General features: G+C 50.5%; 5 protein-coding genes across 5 annotated transcripts; 2 read left to right on the top strand and 3 right to left on the bottom strand.

Moving 5' to 3' along the window:
• Nucleotides 1-87: 87 nt before the first annotated feature.
• Ldaf1 (Lipid droplet assembly factor 1) lies at nt 88-1206 on the bottom strand. Its single transcript, XM_017253399.3, has 4 exons — nt 1054-1206; nt 767-917; nt 491-703; nt 88-432 (listed from the first exon to the last, which is right to left on the bottom strand). Exons 1-4 carry the CDS (start codon nt 1054-1056, stop codon nt 176-178), a joined length of 624 nt encoding a protein of 207 aa, XP_017108888.3. The 5' UTR covers nt 1057-1206; the 3' UTR covers nt 88-175.
• A 437-nt stretch (nt 1207-1643) lies between these two features.
• Nucleotides 1644-2540, bottom strand: LOC108133466 (uncharacterized). Its single transcript, XM_017253400.3, has 2 exons — nt 2124-2540; nt 1644-1983 (listed from the first exon to the last, which is right to left on the bottom strand). Exons 1-2 carry the CDS (start codon nt 2287-2289, stop codon nt 1673-1675), a joined length of 477 nt encoding a protein of 158 aa, XP_017108889.1. The 5' UTR covers nt 2290-2540; the 3' UTR covers nt 1644-1672.
• A 758-nt stretch (nt 2541-3298) lies between these two features.
• On the bottom strand, nt 3299-7307 carry Edem1 (ER degradation-enhancing alpha-mannosidase-like protein 2). Its single transcript, XM_017253415.3, has 3 exons — nt 6829-7307; nt 5645-6773; nt 3299-5585 (listed from the first exon to the last, which is right to left on the bottom strand). Exons 1-3 carry the CDS (start codon nt 6951-6953, stop codon nt 3951-3953), a joined length of 2889 nt encoding a protein of 962 aa, XP_017108904.2. The 5' UTR covers nt 6954-7307; the 3' UTR covers nt 3299-3950.
• A 235-nt stretch (nt 7308-7542) lies between these two features.
• Nucleotides 7543-20368, top strand: mip130 (Myb-interacting protein 130). Its single transcript, XM_017253414.3, has 3 exons — nt 7543-7700; nt 17231-20239; nt 20299-20368. Exons 2-3 carry the CDS (start codon nt 17250-17252, stop codon nt 20324-20326), a joined length of 3018 nt encoding a protein of 1005 aa, XP_017108903.2. The 5' UTR covers nt 7543-7700; nt 17231-17249; the 3' UTR covers nt 20327-20368.
• Rbcn-3B (WD repeat-containing protein Rbcn-3B) lies at nt 8249-16118 on the top strand. Its single transcript, XM_017253413.3, has 2 exons — nt 8249-9058; nt 10027-16118. The coding sequence occupies exon 2, from the start codon at nt 10113-10115 to the stop codon at nt 14700-14702; it is 4590 nt and encodes a 1529-aa protein (XP_017108902.1). The 5' UTR covers nt 8249-9058; nt 10027-10112; the 3' UTR covers nt 14703-16118.
• Nucleotides 20369-22561: the final 2193 nt, after the last annotated feature.

Below are 22561 nucleotides of genomic sequence, written 5' to 3'. Positions count from 1 at the left end.
GGGTAAAACAAATAGCGGCAGACCGTTATCGATAGCTGGGATTATTAAACGAGCGCGATATTCAAAACAAATTTTGGAGACTTATGGTTCAATTTAAATTTTTATTAATTAATAACTAAACGAAAAGTTTTCTAACAATTATTACAATTAGGTTCTTCAGGATGGTAAGTGTCGCTTATGGGATTGCTTTGGGGGAAGACGGCGTGTCAGTGGGTTCTTCTGAAATTTTAGCTTTATAAATTTTCTCGATATGTGACGGTGGGTAAATTATTCGGGTTATTAAGCTTTTATAACCAGACTCGTTGTAAGCTTCATACAGCTGAGAGAATACGAAAAGCGCAGCCACGGCAACTAATCCGATAAGGGGGATCATAATAGCGAAGCCACCAACGCATGCGATAAATACCATCGTTACAACAGTGAGAAGGGTGCCTAAATAAAATTGCGATTTTTTTAAACAGACATCGAAGTTTTGCTTTCAATAACTCACCTTCTAGTACAAGAACACCAGTTAATGTCATGAAAATGGTGGCCATTCCAAAGCCAAGGATTACCAAGAACGGAATCAGAAAAGCCAGTACGGCGGACAGCAAGACGATGGCCAGGTGCGGATTTCGGGCACACCAGCCGGAGACGGATTCGACAAACTCATTTCCGCCCAAATCCTTCATCACAAAATCAGCCATGCGGCGAACTAGGAGCACTAAAAAGGGAAGGATGGTCTTTGGTTATCAGGTTCGATTCCAGGCAGACATTAATCCCATACTTGATTTGTTGACTGCTTGCTGCATCCATTCCGCTGAGGAAGGATACTGGATTTCTTCAATCAATGGAGTGTCCGGAATTTGATTCATTTTGGTTTCCTTGGCTTCCTTAGCTTCTTTAGCTGCGGCCTTTCGTGCTCTGTTATGGTGTGCCTATAAAGTTAATAAGCCGGAAAATAATTATTAATTGAGCGGCAATATAAAATGACCTTTGATTCTAAATTTTATTTTTTTTTCGAATTTTTTTCTAATAAAATTTTTATTATTTTTTTTTCACTTTTATTCTCACCATGTGAACAGCTTGAGTAGAAATATCAGACTGACGATGTATTCATTCCAGATGACGAACTCTAAAAATCAAACTCCCAGGCTACTTGGTTTTTATTAAGTTACTCGGCTTCTCAGCCTACTAAAACAAAATATTGAAGAGCAAAATGTAAACATTGCATCGGGGCTGCCAACTCGATGAAAAAAATATTTAGGCCGCAAGATAATTCATTTTCTTGCGGCCTAAATATTTTAACCATTATTTAATAATTTTAAACAGTTTGCTTCTATAAATAATTAATTATTTTTTTCACTAGAAATTATAATTAATTGATTAAAAATTGTATTTTTATTTAATTTATTAGGGTTTGAAATTGTTTTTTCGAGCATCGTTCGTCACTAACTTGGACTGCCAAAATATTTGGTTTTTAGAACCTTTTTTAAAACAAAGTCTTGTTTTTTTATTGGATTTATTTATTTATTTTTTAACTCAACTCACAAGCCGTTTTAAATTATTTAAAGCTTCAAATTCACAAATATTTATTTTTTTACCAGTCACTGCGACCTATCATCACATTTTATAAAAAAAAATTATTTAAAAATTTAGAAGAGGAGAATTTATTTTAAACTTTAAAATAAATTTAATGAAGCAGAAATCGAAGTCCATTAAATGGCGGTCGCTCTGTAATTCTCTCGGCAATTAATCGCTCTCCATGGATTGTCATTCCACATCGCAGCTTGGGAGCATGCAGGACATTGAGATCCGGAACTCGGTCGCGGGTCTGGAGGGGCAGCCATCCGTAGACCTGGGACTCCAGCACGGGAACCCCCTGTCTGAGCTGGCGGTCTCTCTCTATCTGCTTCTCCGGCCAGGTATGGCGGAGATACCGCAGCGGATTCTCCGGCTGTCGCTGCTCGAATTGGGCGTAGAACTTCCGGGTTAAAGGGTGTACTGCAATGGAGAATTGTTAAAATATATTAATTTATTATGAATAATGATTATTTCGACTCCCAAAGGTGGTCCTGGATTACAGGTATAGGTATAAATTTTAAAAGGACGAATAATACAGCTATTTTAAAGGTGGTCCTGACCTTGGCTAACGGGAACAAAGGCTTCGTAGAGACGGATATGTCGGTTGGAATTTTGGATCAGTTCCTTTTCAAAGTCGTAGGGCAGCGGCTTGGGATCCCCCTCGTGATGATCCTGGCCTTCGCCCTCCTCTTCCCCCTCATCGAGGGTTTCGGGACCTGGTTTCATATTGGTTTCACTTTCACTGGAGGTGGTCCTGGTCCTATCCCAATTGGAACTCCCCTTAACTTTCCCGACACCCTCGAACTAGAACTCCTCCGTAAGGAGTTCACTTTTGTGCCAAGGAATCGGTCCGCAGTCGGTGGCGTGCTCGCTTCGTTTGACTTGCCAAAAGGAGTACACTGCAGTAAGGACATCCTTGCCATCCTTCCATCCCAGCCGTCCTTCCATCAGTTTGTCTGCTGCCTGCCGCCTGCTGCCATTTCACTTTGGCAGCAACTTGTACTCATTAAAGTTTTTCCATTGTTGCCGGATGGCAGGCAATGTTTCTACCAATACACTACCAATGCACACGCATCCATCCCCACAACGCACCACCATACCCACTGCCGCTGCCACCGCCCAAGGAGCCCAGCGGGTGCTCCTCGAGGGTGTGTCGCCGGGTGTGTAGAGTGTGACCCACAATCACAGTTTTCCGAACGTCAGAGAAGGCGCCTGGTTGGCGAAATTTCCCAGCCACAGTGTCCAAATAGTGGGGGTGGTTACAAAAAACCTAGAATCCCTCATCCACTACATCTATGTATATTCCTGCCCTGCCCCAGCTATCGGGATCCATTTCATGTCGTTGCTATAATTTGGTACAAGCCCGAAAAACCGAATCCTTGAAGTAAACAGCAATTTCCGAAAATAAACCCATTCGAGCGATTGCCATTGCGTGTCCAAACAATCGCGGCCGCAAATCGCACTCCGCCGGAGTCGGGGGCAGAGCCATACGGCTGTGTTGGCGGGCAGGAACCACATCCGGCACTTGCCTGCCGTAATATTGTGCTTTTTTTCCCCAAACTTTTCGGGCTAATCGAATCTAATTGAATGCATAAATACCAAAATAAATCAATTTAATTACAATTCGGGTTTCGGGAAAGGCTCCACACGCACACTCCCACTCCCACTTCCACTCGGGGATCCTAAATACGATTATAATATCATACAAATATGTAATACAAGGCCTGGTAATGTCTTCAGTATACCACAAATATAGACTAATTCATATATTTAAGTGTATGTTAATAAATTAATTGCCGGAACAAGTGGAGGTTTGCTCAAGGGGTATTCACAGTGGCGCGCCAGATCCATTATCCTGGGCCCTTGAAAGGATTAGAGGTTCTATGATATTTTCAAGTATTTACCAAACTTTAATGTACAATCATTTATAAAATTCATCCGGTATGTACATCGAACCCTTGGCACTTAAACTAAAGTCATTATTTTTTAAGTCATTTCGATTTAATTCTAAATTGTTTGTCGGAGTTTACATCGGGGATTGGGAAGGGAAATGCAAAAGAACCTTTGGAGGTAGTTACCCTAAAAACATTCACTAAATGCTTCTTATTTTAAAACTATCTTTTAAATACATACACTTTTCTCACAAAACAAAAAAGATTGCTAAAAATTTTCTAAAAATTAGGGGGTGTGGGGGATGAAACAATAGACAATTTACAAGGTAACCCCTGCGGGATCTGGGGATTTAATCCGATTGGGAATGACGGGATCGAGAGTACTCCGTGAGGTATCAGTGCCCAGTTACCAGTACTAGTTACCAGTGCGAATACCCCTTAACTAACTAAATACATATCTACAGATCAGTCGTGTTTAGTTATCGAGGGTTTGGGTTACAGGGCCTCCGGATAAAAGTCCCGGTAGGCGAGGGATTCGATATACTCCGGTCGGTGGCAGGCGAACAGGTGGTGGGGCAGCTCCTTGTGGGTGTGCTTCTCCAGCGCCTTGCGCGTCTTCTCCAGCAGCACGGACTCGTCGAACTTCACCCGCTGCACGGTCGCCTTCCGGAGAATGGTCTGCACGAACTGCGACCACACAGATCCTCCGGCTTCGTCCGGCTCCGCTTTCTCCGCTAGGGCTGTGGCATCTGCCGACTTGGGGCTTACATCTCCTCCACCGGGCTGCTGCTTGCCCTCTATTTTCATTTGGCTATTCGCTGGCTGGGCTTCGGTTTCCTGAACCTGTTTGGTGGCATCTGGAGGATCAACCTCCTTGCTTTTGGCCGGCGTAATGTCCTGCATGATGGTCTGCAGGCGGTCCACCGTCTCTGACATGCGTTTGCGAAAGTCCACTATTCTGCGGGTGTAGCGGAAGAGTTCGCGCTCCTCGGCCAACGTCAGAGCCTTCAGGTGCTCCGGCTGGCCCATGTCCTCGGGCTTCAGCAGTGCGTGGAAGCGGGTTGCCGCCTCCGTGCTGCCACTCCTGAAGATCCGGTGGGCAAACTCCTGCATGGCGGTGGTGTTGGCCATCGCCACGACATAACCCATTCGAGCGCTTGCAATGATGTCGCGAATGGGCGACGAGGTATTCGAGGTGTCGTGCCGGTCTAGGCTGTCCAGCACCTCCGACAAGTAGCTGCGCATACGCTCTCCGTCCGCCTGGAAGCTGAGCAAGCCCAGCCCCTTGATTAGCCGGATATTGGCCGCGTACTGCTGCTCCAGCTCGTACAGCTGCCACAGGGAGCGCATCCGGGACTCGTACTCCTTCTGGGCACTGGTGCCCAGGACGTTGGTGATGTTGCCGTCGTACAGCTGCAATCCCCGGATGAAGGCCACGTCCATGGTGAAGTTGTTCATAAAGGCAAGCACATATTTCAACGTATCGGCGACGGATGCGAAGCTCTCCCTCCGCTGGGCAAAAAATTCGTCCAGATCACTGACCGTCAGCTGGTTCCTCGGCACCTCGCTCCGCTGCACGCTCTGGTTCAGCTCCCGCTCCTCGCGAATCCTCTCAAAGTTGCTCACCAGCACATCCCCCGCCGGTTGCTGGAATTCATCAAAAACTTCAATGTCCACGGCCATTGTGGTGGTGTGGGGCTCTCGATCCTTGATGCTCGCACTCCTGTGCTCCTGCTCCGCCTCCGGCTGGGCTTGGAAGAAACCATGGTAGTTATCCGGCTGGCACTGCGGCACCCACTGATCCTGCACTGCCATCTGACGCTTGCGACTCCGCTCGAAAATCGCCTGCTGACTGAAGCGCTGCAGATCCAACGAGGCATAAATATCCTCCTTGTGGGCGTGGCAGCAGTGCAGAGCCGACATGTCCATGGGATGGGCTTCGGTGTTGAATATGTAGGCCCCCGCCTGCACCACGCAAACGTCCTCCTCGGTGGAGAGTAGCTCCCCACCGGTGCCATCGTTGTGCAGGAAGTTGTCCTCGTCGAAGAGCAGGTACAGGTACTTGCTCGTCTCGGCCAGGAAGAAGGACTCCATGCGATTCTCCTTCTCGTGCGTGACAACGTTGCGAATCTATGAGCGAATCGAGAGGATGAACAATGGATAACCATTAGATTTTAATAGATCCTTACCGTGGCATAGCCACACTTGGTCTTGGCACTAAACTCCAGGGTTTCCAGCATGTGCTCGCCCAGCTCCAGCAGGTACTCGTTTTTGGTGGACCGGTACAGGTACATCGCCGACTCGATCAGTTCGGGGCGCAGGGGATACACCTCCCGGTTTGGCGACGCCTCTCCAGCAGCTATGTTGTAGAACTCCGGCAGGAAGCCGTACTTCTTCCACACCCCAATGTACCGGGTTATGGTGCGCACGGCCGGCTCTGTGTCTCCGATTATACTCAGAATGCCGGGCCAAAATGCCTCCAGGGACTGAAACACGGGAAGGGTGACGTGGCCCTTGTTCATGCCCACCCACACATACCAGTCCTCCTTGCGCATGTACTTGTCGATAGCGGCCCGCGCCTCGTGAAAGAGTTCCAGCAGCTCCGGCCGGTTGAGAAGCATGGCCGCCTTCACCAGGTACTCGAACAGAGAGTCCACTCCCGCTCCAATGCCCGAGTCCAGGGCTGTCCAGCGGCCGCTCTGCACATCGATGTGGTTGCCAAAGAGGCCGATGGACGAGCGGTGGGCCCAGAGCGCGTGAACCGCCTGTAGGGCCACCTCTTCGTAGATGCTGTTCCCCGTCAGCCGGCTCAGGGTTCCGAATTCAATTAGGAAGGTTCCAACGCCAGCTGTGCAGGTTACCGATGTCTCGCCTTTGGGCACGCCATAACGCAGATTGACGGTGCCGTAGGGCATGCCGGTATTCGTATCGAAGGCCGGCAGCAGGCGCCGGGCAACATCCTCCGCCAGGCGTAGCAGCGGACCCTGGCACGGCCATCCTGCCTCCAGTTCCACACCGGCCTTCTTGGAGAGCAGGTGGGCGGAGAGCAGGCCGCCGACAATGCGGATATTGGTCTCAAAGACCGATACATTGATGTCTCTATCGAAGTTCATCTTCTGCTCCAGCAAGCGACTGACTCTCCGGAACTCCGTAAAGTTTCCCATAACGGCGAGGGTGTCCAGGGCGTCGACTAGCGTCAGAGAGTAGCTGCCCCAGGTATCGTGCCCATCGCAGGTCAGCGGACGCAGTTCATCGTAATTGGAGGCGTGTCTTAAATAGCCATCGTATGCGTGCTGGAACATTCGGCGAACATCCTCCCTGAAAAAAATGAAAGTTTTGGTGGCCTGATCTGATAGGCTGAGGGAAGAGTTACCTTAGCTCCAGCTTTCGGGCCTTGGAGTACTGCTTCTGGCCAGCAACATCTCCCATATTCAGCAGCAGGAGGGACAGGATTAAAGCGATGCAGCCATAGACGCCGGAAAGCTGCTGGCGCTGCATCTTGGGTCAGTCGGTGTGTCAATAGGTGTCGCTAATTCAATTACCGGATGGGCATGGTCAGTGGACTACAGCCAGCGTGGATGTGGGATATGTGGAAGTCGTACGCGGCTACGTCGTCGCAAAATCAAAACAAGAAGCAAAATAAGCCGACCATAAGGGAACATGGATGCCCTTATTCTTAAATTTTGGCTTCTTTTTCAACCCGACATTATAATGGTTGATTTTAAAAATTTGTACTTCATAATTAAAAAATTATGATAAATTGAAATAGCGATAGCAAAACACGATAAATTTGATATATAACCAAATATTTGATTGCTATCGAAGCGAATAAGTCCAAGAGAGTTATGCTTTCTTCTAGAGTATCATCAGCTGTTGCCTAAGAACTATCGGCCGGCTATCGACGACCTATCGTTAGGGTAGTCTATCTGTTGGGGTACAAATAAAATTTTACTAACTACTTGTACTAACTGTACTAATAATTTTTTAATAAATACAAAATAGCCCTATTGAAAAGAATTAATGCATTGGCCAGAGTAATTCAAAGATTTTACGCAAAAATAATCATCCGATTGTTGGTGGTGGTATTACGCGGCACGCGCGCCTTTTGTACGCTGCACTGTGGCAACTCTGTTCTTGTATTTCTTTGCTGGCCATTCAAAAGTGTGTGTTCAGTGTAAAGTGTAGGTGCAAATTCAAAATAAACTAAGAATCCGGCCTCCAAAATTCCATAAACTGTCCAAAACGGTAAGCTAACCCCATCTGTATTATTATTGTTTCCGGAGATCCACTGGGCGCGCCCCCCAAAGTACAGTTTATGTGTTTTCGACTATTGCAAACAACGGAACGATTCACTTTCCTGCCCAAGGGTCGTCCCAACTTGCAGTTTGTCTAAAAGCCAAAAAAAAACCATGTGCTGGCCCCTAAACAGCAATGCATTTAGGTGCATCGTGTTTAGAATCAATATTAGGCCCCACAATTTTTTATTTTTGCCTAACGCATTTCGGTGGACGTTAGTGTCCGTTGGGCGAAAAGTAACAACATTGTGTGGCAAAGCATGTGGGAGCTGATGTTTTCGAACTGTGTGCCGTTCGAAAGTCCACCCAACTAGCTTAAATATTAATCGAATATCATAAACTAACTTATTTGTAGCCTAATATATCAATATTTACGAAATAAGTAGCAATTGGAGGAAAATATTAAATTTATAGGGCAGAGTTGTCGCCGTTCGCATGACAATGGCCGCTCCGATACATGGCCACGGCGGCAGTGGCAATACTGTCCGCGGAAAAACCTATCGAAAATTTTTTTTTTAGCTCACGGTCGATAAAACATTTTCCTGTGTGCCTCTCGTCGTGTACAAAAAAAAAAAATAATATATACAAAAAAACACCAAAAAAAAAAAGAATTAGAGAAAATACATATAGGAAAATATAGGGAAAAATAATAATCGGGCGTGCAGTGGAAGTGTTTTAATATTTCTATCGATTTCGTGGAGTGCGTACACGGAGGGTTTCGCCAAAGTTCTGGGCAAAATGGAAATATGCATAATACGAAAAAGTGGCCAACAGCAACAGCAACACCAGCAGCACCACCACCAATAACACAACCAACACCAACAACAACAACAAAAATCATAGTAATAGAAAATAAAGAAAACAACAACAACAAGAGCATAGGCTGAAGCAGCTACGACGTGAGTGTGTGTGTGTGTGTGTGTTGTAATTGGAAAAGCGTTCTCGGGGGGTGGTGTGCTGAGCCATAAATTAGAATCGGATACGGATTTCGATTTTGGATTCGACTGCAACGACATTGAGATCCGCTACCAATACCTTGAGGTAGCCGCAAGTCTGGCCAGCAATCTGGAAGCAATCAGCATGCCAGCTATTACCACGGACCAGGATCAATAATCTCACCCAAAAAAAAATAATCAACCCTCAGCGGAGACGGAAAAGGAGACCGGAGCGGAATCAAAGACAATAAAAATCCGAGGCCATAAACGAGGTGGAGAGCTGGAATCGAATCCAACAATTTTGGCATCTAAAGAGGAATCACGCGCCAGCCAGCCATACAGCCAGCCCAATACGGAGAACGGCAGCAAAAATGTTAGCTAAATTCTAAGTTATCTACAATTATTGTACTGCTTGTCCCTGTGTGCGTGCCCAGCTTGTATATATCTCTACCCTATATAGTGTCTAATGGTGGTGCATGTGTGTATGTGTGGATGCCATCGCAGTTCTGTCTGTCCGTCTGTCTGGATGTCCAATTAATTGATCGTCTTTCAATTGGCGACAACTGGCTCCCCCACATGCCATATGTATTGGCCACATATCCCGCCCATATCCGATTCCACTCTCTAAGCACACACTCGCCCCAGAGCCAGAGCCAGAGCGTGCATCTCCAAGGTCCGATCCGCTGTTTATATATTGTATAACCCATGCCGCCAGTGTTTATCTTTGGACATTCCAGAGTGGGAGCACTCGCCCAGGTAGAGCCGTAGCTGGGAGGTACAGTGACAACTGCTAGGAGGCAACTGCTTGAGGCCGAGATAAGAGGGCCGCGGAGCGACAAGTGTCACCTGTTAGAACCGCCTTATCGGCCGGAGATTTACGGTCGCCTTCGATTGGCGTATCCAAACGTGGAGAGCACTGGGCCTGGAAGTAGTGTGGCTCTAGTCCCCTATCTGGAGAGGATGTAGGCCGGGAAATGCCTCAAATTGGTCCACGAATTCGCGCTTTTCTCCGCAAACTGTTTACTATTCGGTTACCGATCCATTAGATAACAGGTCTCTTATCTTGGGGAGGGGGTTTGGGGGCCCTGCTTGGCTGTTGCTCGGCGATTAAGTATTCAAGAATCAATCGGACCAAGTTGGGGTGTCATAGAGGAACCAAGATTAGTAATCCTCTAGAGATGGGGGACTATGTAGGGGAGCTGTAGGAGAGAAGAGGCCCCGAGTGAGTCACCCATTAGCAGCTTTCACTGCACCAAGCACGCACCCGAACCGGGACAAGCAGTTCACCATACAGAGTCGTGTCCAGTGAGCAGACTTCTCACTCACTAACCCTTCTTGCAGAGCAACCGCAATCCCGAGGAGCAGCTGCAGGATCAGATCCCAGTTACAGTCCCAGTTCCAGTCCAGTCACATCTTGGCACCGCACCATGGTGAGTAACAACCTGGTGGTGCCGGTGGTGCTGTGGGGACCCACGGCCCCCACCCACTGCATATCGAGCGTGTTCCTCTCGGACGACCAGTGCACCCTGGTCACCGGCTGCTACGATGGACAGATCTGCCTGTGGCAGGTGGAGCCCACCACCCTGAAGATGTCGCCGCGCTGCCTGCTGGTGGGCCACTCGGCGCCGGTGCTCTGCCTGGTGCGGGCCTCCCTGCTGCCGGAGAACAGCTTCCTGGTCAGCTCGTCGGAGAACGGCGAGATGTGCACCTGGGACCTCACAGACGGCAAGTGCATGGAGGCGGTGAAGCTGCCCCAGGTCCACACCCAGATCCAGAGCTACCACACCGCCAACAGCGAGGATGTGCGTCTCTTCTGCATCGGCTACTACGCCGAGATCATGGTCATGGACCCCTTCAGCCTGGAGGTCATCTACGTGCTCAGCTCAAAGGTGAAGCCGGACTGGATATCGGCCATCCATGTGCTGCGGCCGATGCGCCGCAAGGACGACGTGGTGCTGGCCATCACCACCACCGGCACCGTCAAGGTCTGGACCCTGACGGGCAACGAGAACAAGCACGCGGAGCCCATCTACGAGAACGAGTCGAAGGAGATCCGGTGCCTGAACGCCATCACGATGAACTGCTGCGCCCAGAACCAGAGGACCGTGCTCCTCGTCTGCACCAAGTACTGGCAGATCTACGACGCCGGCGACTTCACGGTCCTCTGCTCGGTGATCGCCCCGGCCCGGGAGCGCTGGCAGGGCGGCGACTTCATCACCTCGGATCGCGTCATGCTCTGGACCGACGAGGGCAAGGGCTACCTCTACAAGCTGCCCGCCAACTGCATTCCGGACAACAAGGAGTTCCACTCGAAGAGCGTCGTGCGCGACGCCCCCTACCTGTACTACGTCCTCCAGCACGCCGGCGACAAGGTGCTGTCCTGTCCCCCGGCCATGAAGCTGCTCCAGGGCGCCGGCGGCCAGCACAATCTGCTGCGCGGCGACTCCGAGGGCTACATCTCCGTTTGGAACGTGCCGGAGGTGCCGCTGGACAACATCAGCATCCTGCAGGCCAAGCAGATGCCGCCGCGGGTGCTCAAGCCGCACGTCTGCACCTCGCTGGTGGAGGCCTGGTCCATCATGGACCCGCCGCCGGTCGGCATCCTGGACCAGCTGTCCCGGATAACCGAGTCGCCCGTGAAGCTCACCTCGAGCATATACCTGCCGCAGCAGAGCCGGCTGGTGATCGGGCGCGAGGACGGCAGCATTGTGATCGTCCCGGCCACCCAGACGGTGATGATGCAGCTGCTGGTGGGCATCAAGCAGAACTTCAGCGACTGGCCCTCGCACCAGATCCTGTACGGCCACCGCGGGCGGGTCAACTGCCTGCTCTGCCCCTCGATGGTGCACTCGCGCTACGAGAAGTCCCACCTCCTGTCCGGCGGCATCGACTTTGCCGTCTGCCTGTGGGACCTATACAGCGGCAGCCTGCTGCACCGGTTCTGCGTCCACGCCGGCGAGATCACCCAGCTGCTGGTGCCGCCGGAGAGCTGCAGTCCGCGCATCCTCAAGTGCATCTGCTCGGTGGCGTCGGACCACTCCGTCACGCTGGTGTCGCTGCAGGAGCGCAAGTGCGTCACCCTGGCCAGTCGCCACCTGTTCCCGGTGGTGACCATCAAGTGGCGGCCGCTGGACGACTTCCTCATCGTGGGCTGCTCGGACGGGAGTGTCTACGTGTGGCAGATGGAGACGGGCCACCTGGACCGCGTCCTGCACGGCATGCTGGCCGAGGAGGTGCTCTCCGCCTGCGACGAGCAGGCCGAGGACGGCGTCTCCGGCGGGGGCGGAGGTGGCGGCTCCAATGGCGCCTCGGCCAGCGAAATGGGCATGGCCAATCCGGCGGTGCACTTCTTCCGCGGCCTCAAGTCGCGCAACATGAACGCCATCCGGCACGCCACCCAGCGCGGCATCAACCAGCTGCAGCAGCTCCAGGGCCACAACCAGGGCAACTTCGACTTCCTGATGAAGCACCGCAGCAACCCGCTGGTGATCCAGGGCCTGCGCACCAACCCCAAGGACGCCGAGAGCCACATCCTGTTCTTCGACATCGAGGGCCTGATCTTTGAGCTGCACAGCGAGGAGTACGCCCAGATGACGCCCGCCACCCTGGAGGCGCTGGGGGTGCACCTGAACAACCCCAAGGACGGCAAGTCGATGCACCTGGACGCCAGCAAGAAGATCGGCGACTTCTTCAGCAAGGTGAAGAACAAGGCGGTGGACGTGGAGAAGATCCTCAAGGACAAGGACAAGCACGGCCTGGTGCAGAAGTTCAAGGAGAAGACCGAGATCGTCGAGAAGAAGGTGCAGGCCAAGGTGGAGAGCCTCCAGAAGGCGGTGGAGCCGCACGAGGAGCAGCAGGACCTCAAGAGCAAGATCGCCTCCAAGATGGAGGTCACGCACGTGATGGAGGTGGCCCAGCTGCTGCTCTCCCTGCTCCATTCGTGGGGGTTGGACCCGCACCTCGACAAGATGTGCGAGACGCGGCTGGGCCTGCTCCGGCCCATCGTACCCATCTCGTACGGTGTCCTGTCCAAGGCCGGCTACATGTCCCTGCTGCTGCCGACGTGGCAGAACAACTATGCCATACCGCCGGGCATCCAGCTGCCCTCCAGCTCCAAGAAGCGGCCGCTGCCCGAGGAGCTGCAGCGCCTGGAGCACCTGACCGCCGTCTTCACCTCGCGCCTGCACTGGGAGCTGAGCACCACCCTGACCACCAACCACATCCTGGCCCTGGTGGCCATGTCCAACACCCTGCTCTCGATGAGCGCCGCTTCCTTCCTGCCGGACAGCGAGAAGCACAAGAAGCTGCAGAAGCTGGCCCAGCGCACCGACTCGACGCTGAGCAACGAGGAGGAGCGCGAGGAGCTGATGGCCCACCACGTCTCCCAGATCAAGCACGCCTGGAGCCTGCTGGCCACCCACCACTGCTTCCTGCTGCCGGACAAGATCGAGGCCCTCGAGCCGAAGAAGTTCAAGCGCCCCCAGGTCGAGATGATGGTCAAGCGCTGGCAGCACCACTGCATCGAGATCCGGGAGGCCGCCCAGCAGATCCTTCTCGGCGAGCTGACCCGCATGGGCAAGAAGGGCCGCAAGCAGCTGGTGGAGAGCTGGGCCCAGTACCTGCCCCTCTACACCCACACGGAGCCGATCGTGGGCGCCCAGCAGCAGCTGGCGTTGATTAGCCAGCCCTCCGGCGGCGGATCCGGCGGATCGGGCTCTGGGAACGGAGGCGGTGGCGGCAACTCCGGCGTAGGCTCTGGAGCCGGTGGCGGCAACTCGGGCGTGGGTGGAGGCGCCGGCGGGAATGTGTCCAGTGACTCGCACCAGGACGAGGACTACGAGGAGGAGGAAGAGGAGATCATACGCAAGCCATCCAGCCTGTCGGAGCTGAAGCGGAAGCAGACCACGGCCGTGATACTTCTGGGCGTGATTGGGGCCGAGTTCGGGCAGGACATCTCGCAGGAGTCGCCGAACCACCGGGGCAGCATCAGCCTGGCCACCGGAGCCAGCCTGGCGGGCGGAGCCGGGGAGCGGCGCAAGTCCAGTGTGGTGGAGGGCTTCGGCATAGCCAACAACCTGGCCCGGCTTACCTCCATGGCGCTGGCCCACCTCCTGTACGCCCCGCCGTCGCCCAAGCTGCCGCAGTACACGCCGCTACGGCGGGCGGCCATCGACCTGCTGGGACGCGGCTTCACCGTCTGGGAGCCGTACCTGGACGTGTCCAAGGTGCTGCTCGGACTGCTGGAGATCTCGTGCGAGGGCAAGGCGGTGCCGAATCTGAACTACAAGCTGCCGCTGACACCGCAGGCGGACGCCTGCCGGACGGCCCGGCACGCCCTCCGTCTGATAGCCACCGCACGGCCGGCGGCCTTCATCACCACCATGGCCCGGGAGGTGGCCCGCTACAACACGATGCAGCAGAACGCGCAGTCCATCAACACGCCGCTGACCCAGTCGGTGCTGCACAAGGCCAAGGGCGAGATCCTGCAGTGCGTGGAGATGCTGATCGACAAGATGCAGTCGGAGATCGCCGGGCTGCTGGTGGAGGTGATGGACATTGCGCTGCACTGCGTGGACAGCAACGAGCTGAAGAGCCGCGGCCTGGCGGAGCTCTGCCCGGCGATCTGCAAGTTCAACCAGATCTCGCACTGCGGCCAGACGCGGCGCATAGCCGTGGGGGCGAACAGCGGCAACCTGGCCATCTACGAGCTGCGACAGAACAAGTGCCAGATGATACCGGCCCACACCCATCCGATCACCTCGCTGGCCTTCTCGCCGGACGGCAAGTACCTGGTCTCCTACTCCTGTGCCGAGAACCGGCTCTCCTTCTGGCAGACCTCGACGGGGATGTTCGGGCTGGGCCAGTCGCAGACGCGCTGCACCAAGGGCTACTCGACGGCCCCCATACCGGACGTCTCCCGGCTAAATCCGATGCGTCTGGCCAAGCTGGTGTGGATCAATAATCGCACCGTCACCCTCATGCTGGCCGACGGCTCCGAGACGCGGTTCAACGTCTAGGATGGTCCAGGATGGTGGACTCCAGAGCATGTTATTAGGCAATCAGTGCGAGCTTCAAAAGCAGGACGCGTCAGGAGGAGGACTCTTAAGAGCCGGAACGACAAAACAATAATTATTCAAAAAGAAAAGAAAACCAATACCAATACCAAGAACCAGGCCAGCTACAAAAGTCTGGAAAAAAAAAATGGAAAGCTAAGCATAATTAAGTAAAAAAAATAGAAGAGATAGAGGAGATAGAGGAGCTGAGCTGAGTTAAACACAAATTGCAAAAAAAAACACACACTTTGTTATTTATTTATATATATATATATATATATGTATATGCATACCCAGGCGATGTATCTATGTATCTGCATCTGTCCCGCGCATCCGTATTTTAATGTATTACACGATTTTAATAATCCCCCCCCCACTGCGCCGCTTCGTCCATTTTAACAATATTCTACCGTACTTCCATCCCGTTTGTGTTTGTTGTTTGTGGATGTAACCCCTAACCGCAAAACTAAAACCCAAATATTAACAAAGTATCCCCTTTCAGAGATAAAGCTCAGATGAGAAATGCTAAACGATATATAGAAACGAATGAAAAAAAAAAAAAAGTCAAAAATCGAGAAAATCAACAAAAAAAACAAAGATTGAAAAGCTGTTATTATTATTACAAGAGAAAACTATTATTATTACTACTGTATGCTACTATTATTATTGATATTTGTTATGCCTAATGTATTGTTATATATATATATATCCGGATGGAGTTTCAACAAGCACGTATTGATCCGCGAACCGAGAACCGCATCCAGAAACCAAGCAAGATTCATGCTGTTTTTTTTTTTAAATATTACTATAATTATTATTGTAATTCCTACGGATATCTTTCTTCTTACTCTTCTTTCGATGTAATATTTCTGCTTAAGAGTGTGTATAAAGTCTTTGTTGTTCTGTGAAAAAAAAATTGTATAGGAAAATCTGTTTATAAAATACAACCAAAAAAACAAAAAAAAAGTATAAAAAATATAGTACACACACTTGAAATAATTCATTTTGCCGGGGGCAACTACAACTATTATCCTATATATTATATATGCATATATGTAAGTGCAGGAGGCATTATGTATATAGAAATACCCAACTGAATTATGAAATGAGAAAATTTGCAATATGTGTTCGTTTATTATGTATCTAATACAGTATACACACAAACCCAGACACACACACATACAATTTGTGCTTAATTTCAATTACGAACTACAAATATATATATATATATATATATGTGAGGTACACGCATACTTATATATATACGAGATCCTTCAATCAAAGTATTACACAACAACTAAATGAAAAGATAACGAACGAAGCAACTACAACAATTATGTACGGAGTATACAACAAATAAAGTCAACCAAACATGAGCAATTCGTTGGGCTTTTATTTTTGGCATCTTCTTGGGGGAGAACGGGCCCACTGGTCGGCCAGTGTGACCTAGCTGGCCTTTGATGCCCCTTTTCAATCAGCCACTCTCATAAATACGAGTCATAGACTTTATTTTTAGTTTTGTTACTAGCTATTGACTCATAGCTTAGGAATTGTTTTCTGAAATAATTAAGTTTAGACAACAAATACTGCAAACCAAGGATGAGTATCACATGGGGCTTTGTTTTTCTTGCTTTATCATTAAGGTCAGCCAGTGTGACCTACCATGCTTTTGATTCATTTTTCAAGCAGTGCTTTCTAACAAAACTAATAAGCATTTAACTGGGCTTTCATTTTGAACAGTTTCATACAGAAGAACAGGCACACTGGGCGGCCGGTGTGACCTAACTTGCCTTTTACACATTTTTTAAGCATTCCTTTCCGATAAAATAATATTTAAACAACAAATAATGTCAAAAAGAAACCAGTAATAAATCTGGGTCTCTTTTTGTACCTTTATCATTAAGGAGAAGGGTCTTACTGGTCAGCCGGTGTGACCTTACTAGCTTTTCATTCAATTTTCAAGAATTGCTTTCTAAAAAATAATAGAAAACAAATTATTTAAAGTTTAAACTAAACATGAGTCAACAATATGATTTTTTTTTCCTCAGCTTCATACAATAGATGGGTCACACTTGACCGGTGTGACCAAAGTAGCTTTTTATTCATTTTTCAAGCAGTACAAATTATTACAAAACCAACGAAAACTAAACTAGGCCTTCTTTTTAGTTGTTTTAAAAGTCCTAACTAGCTTTTAATTCATTTTTTAAGCATTTCTAAGTTTTCTAAACAAACAAAAAGTAGAAACCGGAACATGAGCCATGAAAAGGGCTTCCTTTTGAGTTTTTCATAAACAATATTGGGATAAGGGCACACTGTTTGGCCAGTGTGACCTAACTAGCAGTTGATATAGTTTCAGGAAGGGCTTCCTTACTTAAAGTTGATTTTTCCCCCAAAGTGGCGCCAAAAGTGGATATCCTTTTTTTTGAAAACTTTTATTTTTTGAAAAAAATCTTTATTCTTAAATTTTGAAATGGTTTTGTTTGAAATTCCAGCACGCCCAGTGAGAAGAGAATGCCCGTCGCAGAAGTGAAGAAAAGCGGCCGGGGCAGGAAGCCGGCGAACTCGGTGACCGCTTCCACATCCGCCGCTGCCGCCTGGAGGCAGAAGGAAGCAGCTTCTGCCATCGCCGCCGCAGCCTTTGCCACCCTCAGCGAGGAGGAGGACATCGGGGCAGTGACGGTTGGCAAAGGCAGAGTTCGGCCGATGGTCCAGGACGACGACAACGAGCACGAGGAGCCCGACAACGACATAGAGGACGAGGGCATCGTCGAAGAGGACGATCTGGGCGACGAGGAGGAGGAGGAGGAGGAGCCGGACAGTAACGAGACCAGCGACTTGGAGGAACAGATCGAGCCGCCGGCCTTCAGTCTGGCCACGTTGGGACTGCAGCGCGTGGGCACGGCTCCGCCGCCCAAGCCCAAGGTCCAGAAGGCGCCCATCCTGACCCTGAATGCGCGCGGAATGCCGGCCAGGATCCGGAAGCGCAACCGCCTCTTCTACGACGAGAACATCATCAACGACGACAAGCCGCTGCGCATGAGCTTGGCGCCCAAGCGGATGCCCGGCAGGCCGCCCCTTTCCGCTGGCGGGGGTTCGGTCCACAAGGCGCCGCTGACGCCCTCGAAGGTGCTGAAGAAGCGCAAGGGCGTCGTCTCCCGGTATATGCGCTCCAGCGACCAAGGCGACACCAACACGCTCTTCAAGGAGCAGCAGATAAAGGGCAAGAAGACGCCCGGCAAGCAGGGTTCGGCCGGCAAGTACCTGTCTTCCGGCAAGGCGTCAGGCCAGGGCGGGCACAAGGGCCGCGGTAATCCCGGCAAGGGAACGGCCGCTGCCGCTGCAGCCATGGCCGCCGCCGAGGAGGCCGCCACCCAGGCGGAGGCCCAGGCGCTGGCCAACAAGCGGCTGGGCCAGTCCATTGGACTGCGGCTGCGGAATCTGCTGAAGCTGCCGAAGGCCCACAAGTGGGCCATTGCCGAGTGGTTCTACTCGTACATCGACAAGCCGCTCTTCGACTGCCGGGACGAGTTCATGAACCACGTGAACGAGCTGGCCCCCCGGCTGGGCACCCGGAAGCTGAACCGCCACGAGTGGGTGAGCATCCGGCGGCGGATGGGCAGGCCGCGCCGCTGCTCGGCCAACTTCTTCAACGAGGAGCGGCGGGAGCTGGACAGGAAACGCCAGCTGATCCGCACGCTGCAGTCGCGCAAGCCGGGCGAGTTCAAGGACTCGATGCTGCTGTCGGACATGCCGGACAAGATCCCGATGCCGCTGCCGCTGGGCACCAAGGTCACGGCCCGACTGCGCACTCCGCAGGACGGCATCTTCGCGGGCACGGTGGCCGCCTACGACTCCCTGAACGCCACGTACCGGGTGACCTTCGAGCGGCCCGGCCTGGGCACTCACGCCATACCGGACTACGAGATCGTGTCGGAGAACTTCCACGAGATGCTGCCGCTGCACAGCTTCACCAAGGACTTCCGGCCCAACCTGATGAGCATATATCAGACCACCAACCTGGGCTATCCGTCCCACCTAGCCAGTCCCTACATGGTCAAGAAGGAGAAGGGGCAGCAGGCGTTACTGGGCGGAGGCAGTGGCCAGGCGGGGGGCAACGGGTACGCGAGCCCGCATAAGCTGGCCAGTAGCAACGCGGCGGCCAGGAACGCCCTGAGCATGAAGCTGAACAAGAGCGATCCGCTGCTGGGGCAGGATTCCATCAGCGAGAGTCCCATCCGGCAGCAGCTGGCCCGGTACCACCACAACTACTCCAGCCAGCTGCTGGAGCACCTGGTGCACCTGGAGAAGCACATCCAGGTGAAGGCCGAGCGCATCCAGCGACTGAACAAGATGAACGCCACGGCGGAGCTGGCCATGGGCGAGATGATGAGCCAGGACGAGAACGGCGACCGCCATCGCCGCCAGATCGCCGACAACTTCCAGCGGCAGTACGCCTTCAACATCGTCTCCATCGAGCGCATCAACGCGGAGCTAATGTTCGAGCTGACCAAGGTCCAGGAGCTGTCCTCCAGCCTCACCCGGAACCCGAATGTCCAGGCCATGATCTCGCCCACTTACCTGCGGGAGGAGTGCCGCGCCAAGGCCGCATACACAGTCGACGACATGAACAAGGGCATGGTGAAGAATCCCCGGATGATCGCGCTCCTCAAGAACCTGACCACGCTGCTGATCGTCACCCAGAGCCTGGGCGGGGACTGCGACGCCGCGGAGGTCAACAAGGTGCTGGAGGGCTGCATCGAGGAGGTGCGCTCGAATCTCGTCACGCTGGAAAACACCGACGTGTTCCAGAAGAGCGTCCAGATGCGGCTCGAGTTCATCGCCATGGACGTCACCCGGAGCCTGGCGGAGCAGACCATGACTCGCCTGCAGGAGGAGGTGGAGGCGGAGGAGGCTGGGGAGACGGCCGACGGGGAAAAGTCACCCAAGAGTCCCAAGTACGAGGACGAAGCCCAGGATGGTGGATCTCCGAAGACCCCGGCCCGGAAGACGAAGGGGAAGGATCTGAAAGGTCAGAAATCGCCAAAGATGGCGAGGCTGCAGAAGCTGCTGCTGTCCCCGGAGGAAGACGTAGACGAAAAGAAGGAGGCCAGCCCCAAGAGCTCCAAGCCCGCCGTCGCATCCACGCCGGTAAAGAACCAAGCCATGGACACGGAAGACGAGGAGAAGCTGGATGAGGAGAAGCTGGAAGAGGAGAAGCTGGACGACGACAAGTCCCAGGGCATGGAGGACCTGCAGGAGCTGCACGATTTGCAGGAGCACATCGAGGAGGAGATCGAGGACACCGAGGAGCATCACCTGGACCCCGAGGAGGAGGCTCGCTCCCCCAACCAGGCCACCGACGACACCCAGATCACCATCGAATCGATGAAGGAGTCGGACGAGGAGTTCCATACGGAGGAGGAGGACGAGGAGGAGATGATCGGCCTGGAGCAGCTGAAGACGGACGACGAGGACATGGAGGAGGAGTTCCTCTACGAGAAGTAGCCGGCGTTTTATATTTTTTTTTTCATTATTTAGTTGCTTTTTTTTACAAATTTAGGAAGAGTTCGGAGGGAACAGTAAGTTAACAGTTGTACCCCAATCGTTGCAATAAAGCGTGTAACAAATTAGCCAAGTCTTTGATTCTCGTCCTGCCGCAGGACCTGCCTCCCATCTGACCTTTCTCTAGAAGAATAGCGGAGAGTACCATAATCTGTAACACTATCTCTAAAATCTAAGCGAGAGTCTTTAAATAAATGCAATAAACTAAATAGCAAGCTGGTGGTTGAATGTCCTTTTCTGATAGTTCTGAAGATCCTTTAGAGGATCTTGAATTAAAGCAACTTAAATTCTTAGTTACTTGGATTAAAGGAGGGAAGGCGCTTTTTAGAGTCACTCCAAACGATGTCCTTAACGCCAAACCTAACCTACTTAATCCAGAACTATGTTGGAACTATGTAATCAGGCTAAGAGAAACACATCGGTGGAGTCCTTACAACACAGGACACTCCACTATCCCTGCACAGACTCCTAGGGAGTTAAAAAAAACCATCCTTTCAGCATCATCATCCCCGGCCCGGAGAATGCAATAAGCTTCTACACAGATGGCTCAAAGATAGAAAACAAAGAAGGAGGAGGAGCATACTCCTCCTGCTCCCTGCAGTGTCTTCCAGGCTGAGGTGATGGCCAGGACCAGGATACAGAAATTCACCCAAGGCTCATGGACGATGGGCGATCTTCTAGTCTACGAGATTCTTCAACACGGAAAGTGAAGATCCTATATACAGTATTATAATGGTTCGTGTGTTGTGGGTTGGATTTCTATATTCATTCATATATATATTCATAACCTAAAGCCTATATAAGAAATAATTAATAATAAAGTAAAAAAAGAAATACCTTTTCAGAGCTCCACTTACCATACTTTTGATGGACTTTTTATCCGATTTACATACATATTATATTACTGATATTATAAGCGGTGATAAGCTGGCATTCTTACAAGTATTCTTATTTTTATCTTTTCTTATTAAAAGTAATGCTTCAAAAAGTTTAAAATTACAAAATGATTGAGTACACTACATTTTTAAATCAATTCCAGATGAATATTAAAATAATTCTTGGAACATTTTTAAAGATAGACAATTCTTAGTTTTTAAGTGGGAAATTTGATTATATTATATTAAGAAATACATATATGAAATATAAAGAAAAATTTATGGTTTTTAAAAGGCCAGTACCGGCAGAGATTAGTACCGCGTATGGATATTTCCAAGTAATGTGTTTATATGGTGAAGCTTTAAGGGAATACGTAATAGGAACTTGGAGGAATCGGAGGTAAGATTCTATAAAGAGTTCTAATTAGTTAGGGACATCAAGCATATTGCTTTCTTATTTAAATTCTAATATTACCTTCAAGTACCGGATATCTTTTAAAGGAATACGTTGAGGGACTAACGAGGTCTTGAAGGTAAGATTTTATAAAAAACTCTGGCTAAACATTTCTAAAAAAGAAATCACAATACCTTACAAGGAACTTTGCTAGAAATTAATATTATAGGATATATTCACGCACTCTTCGGAATTAGACAGTTTGTGAAAAAACTGAGGATAATGATATATAATTTGCCTGATGAAGTTGATACTATCTTCGGTAGAGTGGGAGTCGGGTAGTTCATTCCTTATGGTGATGACCAGCATCTGCTCCAGATACGGGTCAACGGCAGGTCGCACCTTGGCGAAGAGTACCCGGAACGCCTTTTGATCGGAAAAAGGCCTTTTGATACTAAGAAAGTAACTTTTTTGACCTTTATTGATTTAGAATTAACAATTGCAATTTAAGCTGGCGATGCTTCGCTTTCGTAGAATGTGGAGACTGCACGACGAGATCTGGAACTGTTCTAATGATAAAAGGGATCGTGCCATTTCACGTACTTGGCGCAGCCATCCTTTAAATTCTTGAAGTCCGGGATAGATTCGTCTCGCATAAAAGCGATGTCAGACAACAACATGTCTTTGTTCTAAAATAAAGAAAAATATAAAAATAACAGCATTGAAAAGTATGAGTTTTTGGGGGAAAAACGTACATCATTGGCAATTTCAATATGTTCTAGGAGTCTGTGAAGAGAGAATTTTTCCTCATCCAGGTACCCCTCCATATCTTTCACTATTTCGGTGGCTTTCCCAATATTTTGCGTCAGGACCGTGAATAAATGCTCAATAAACTCCATTTTCTCCTTGTTGGTTTTTGATAAGTCCAGAGAAGAACCGTTGATCCTCTTCTGCAGTTCCGCCTTTACTTCGCCATAGAAGCCCCCTGGACC

This window comes from Drosophila bipectinata, chromosome XL (assembly GCF_030179905.1).
Source record: "Drosophila bipectinata strain 14024-0381.07 chromosome XL, DbipHiC1v2, whole genome shotgun sequence".
NCBI lineage: Eukaryota > Metazoa > Arthropoda > Insecta > Diptera > Drosophilidae > Drosophila > Drosophila bipectinata.
This window is presented reverse-complemented; position numbering and strand designations above follow the sequence as displayed.

Coding starts and splice junctions, on each gene's coding strand:
- Ldaf1 (XM_017253399.3), bottom strand. Junction 704..766: donor GCAAGCAGTCAACAAATCAA/GTATGGGATTAA, acceptor TTCCCTTTTTAG/TGCTCCTAGTTCGCCGCATG. Junction 433..490: donor TGGTGTTCTTGTACTAGAAG/GTGAGTTATTGA, acceptor AATTTTATTTAG/GCACCCTTCTCACTGTTGTA.
- LOC108133466 (XM_017253400.3), bottom strand. CDS start 2,289: ATGAAACCAGGTCCCGAAACCCTCGATGAGGGGGAAGAGGAGGGCGAA. Junction 1,984..2,123: donor CTTTGTTCCCGTTAGCCAAG/GTCAGGACCACC, acceptor TCTCCATTGCAG/TACACCCTTTAACCCGGAAG.
- Edem1 (XM_017253415.3), bottom strand. CDS start 6,953: ATGCAGCGCCAGCAGCTTTCCGGCGTCTATGGCTGCATCGCTTTAATC. Junction 6,774..6,828: donor GCCCGAAAGCTGGAGCTAAG/GTAACTCTTCCC, acceptor CATTTTTTTCAG/GGAGGATGTTCGCCGAATGT. Junction 5,586..5,644: donor CCAAGTGTGGCTATGCCACG/GTAAGGATCTAT, acceptor ATTCGCTCATAG/ATTCGCAACGTTGTCACGCA.
- Rbcn-3B (XM_017253413.3), top strand. CDS start 10,113: ATGGTGAGTAACAACCTGGTGGTGCCGGTGGTGCTGTGGGGACCCACG.
- mip130 (XM_017253414.3), top strand. CDS start 17,250: ATGCCCGTCGCAGAAGTGAAGAAAAGCGGCCGGGGCAGGAAGCCGGCG. Junction 20,240..20,298: donor GAGGAGTTCCTCTACGAGAA/GTAGCCGGCGTT, acceptor TTACAAATTTAG/GAAGAGTTCGGAGGGAACAG.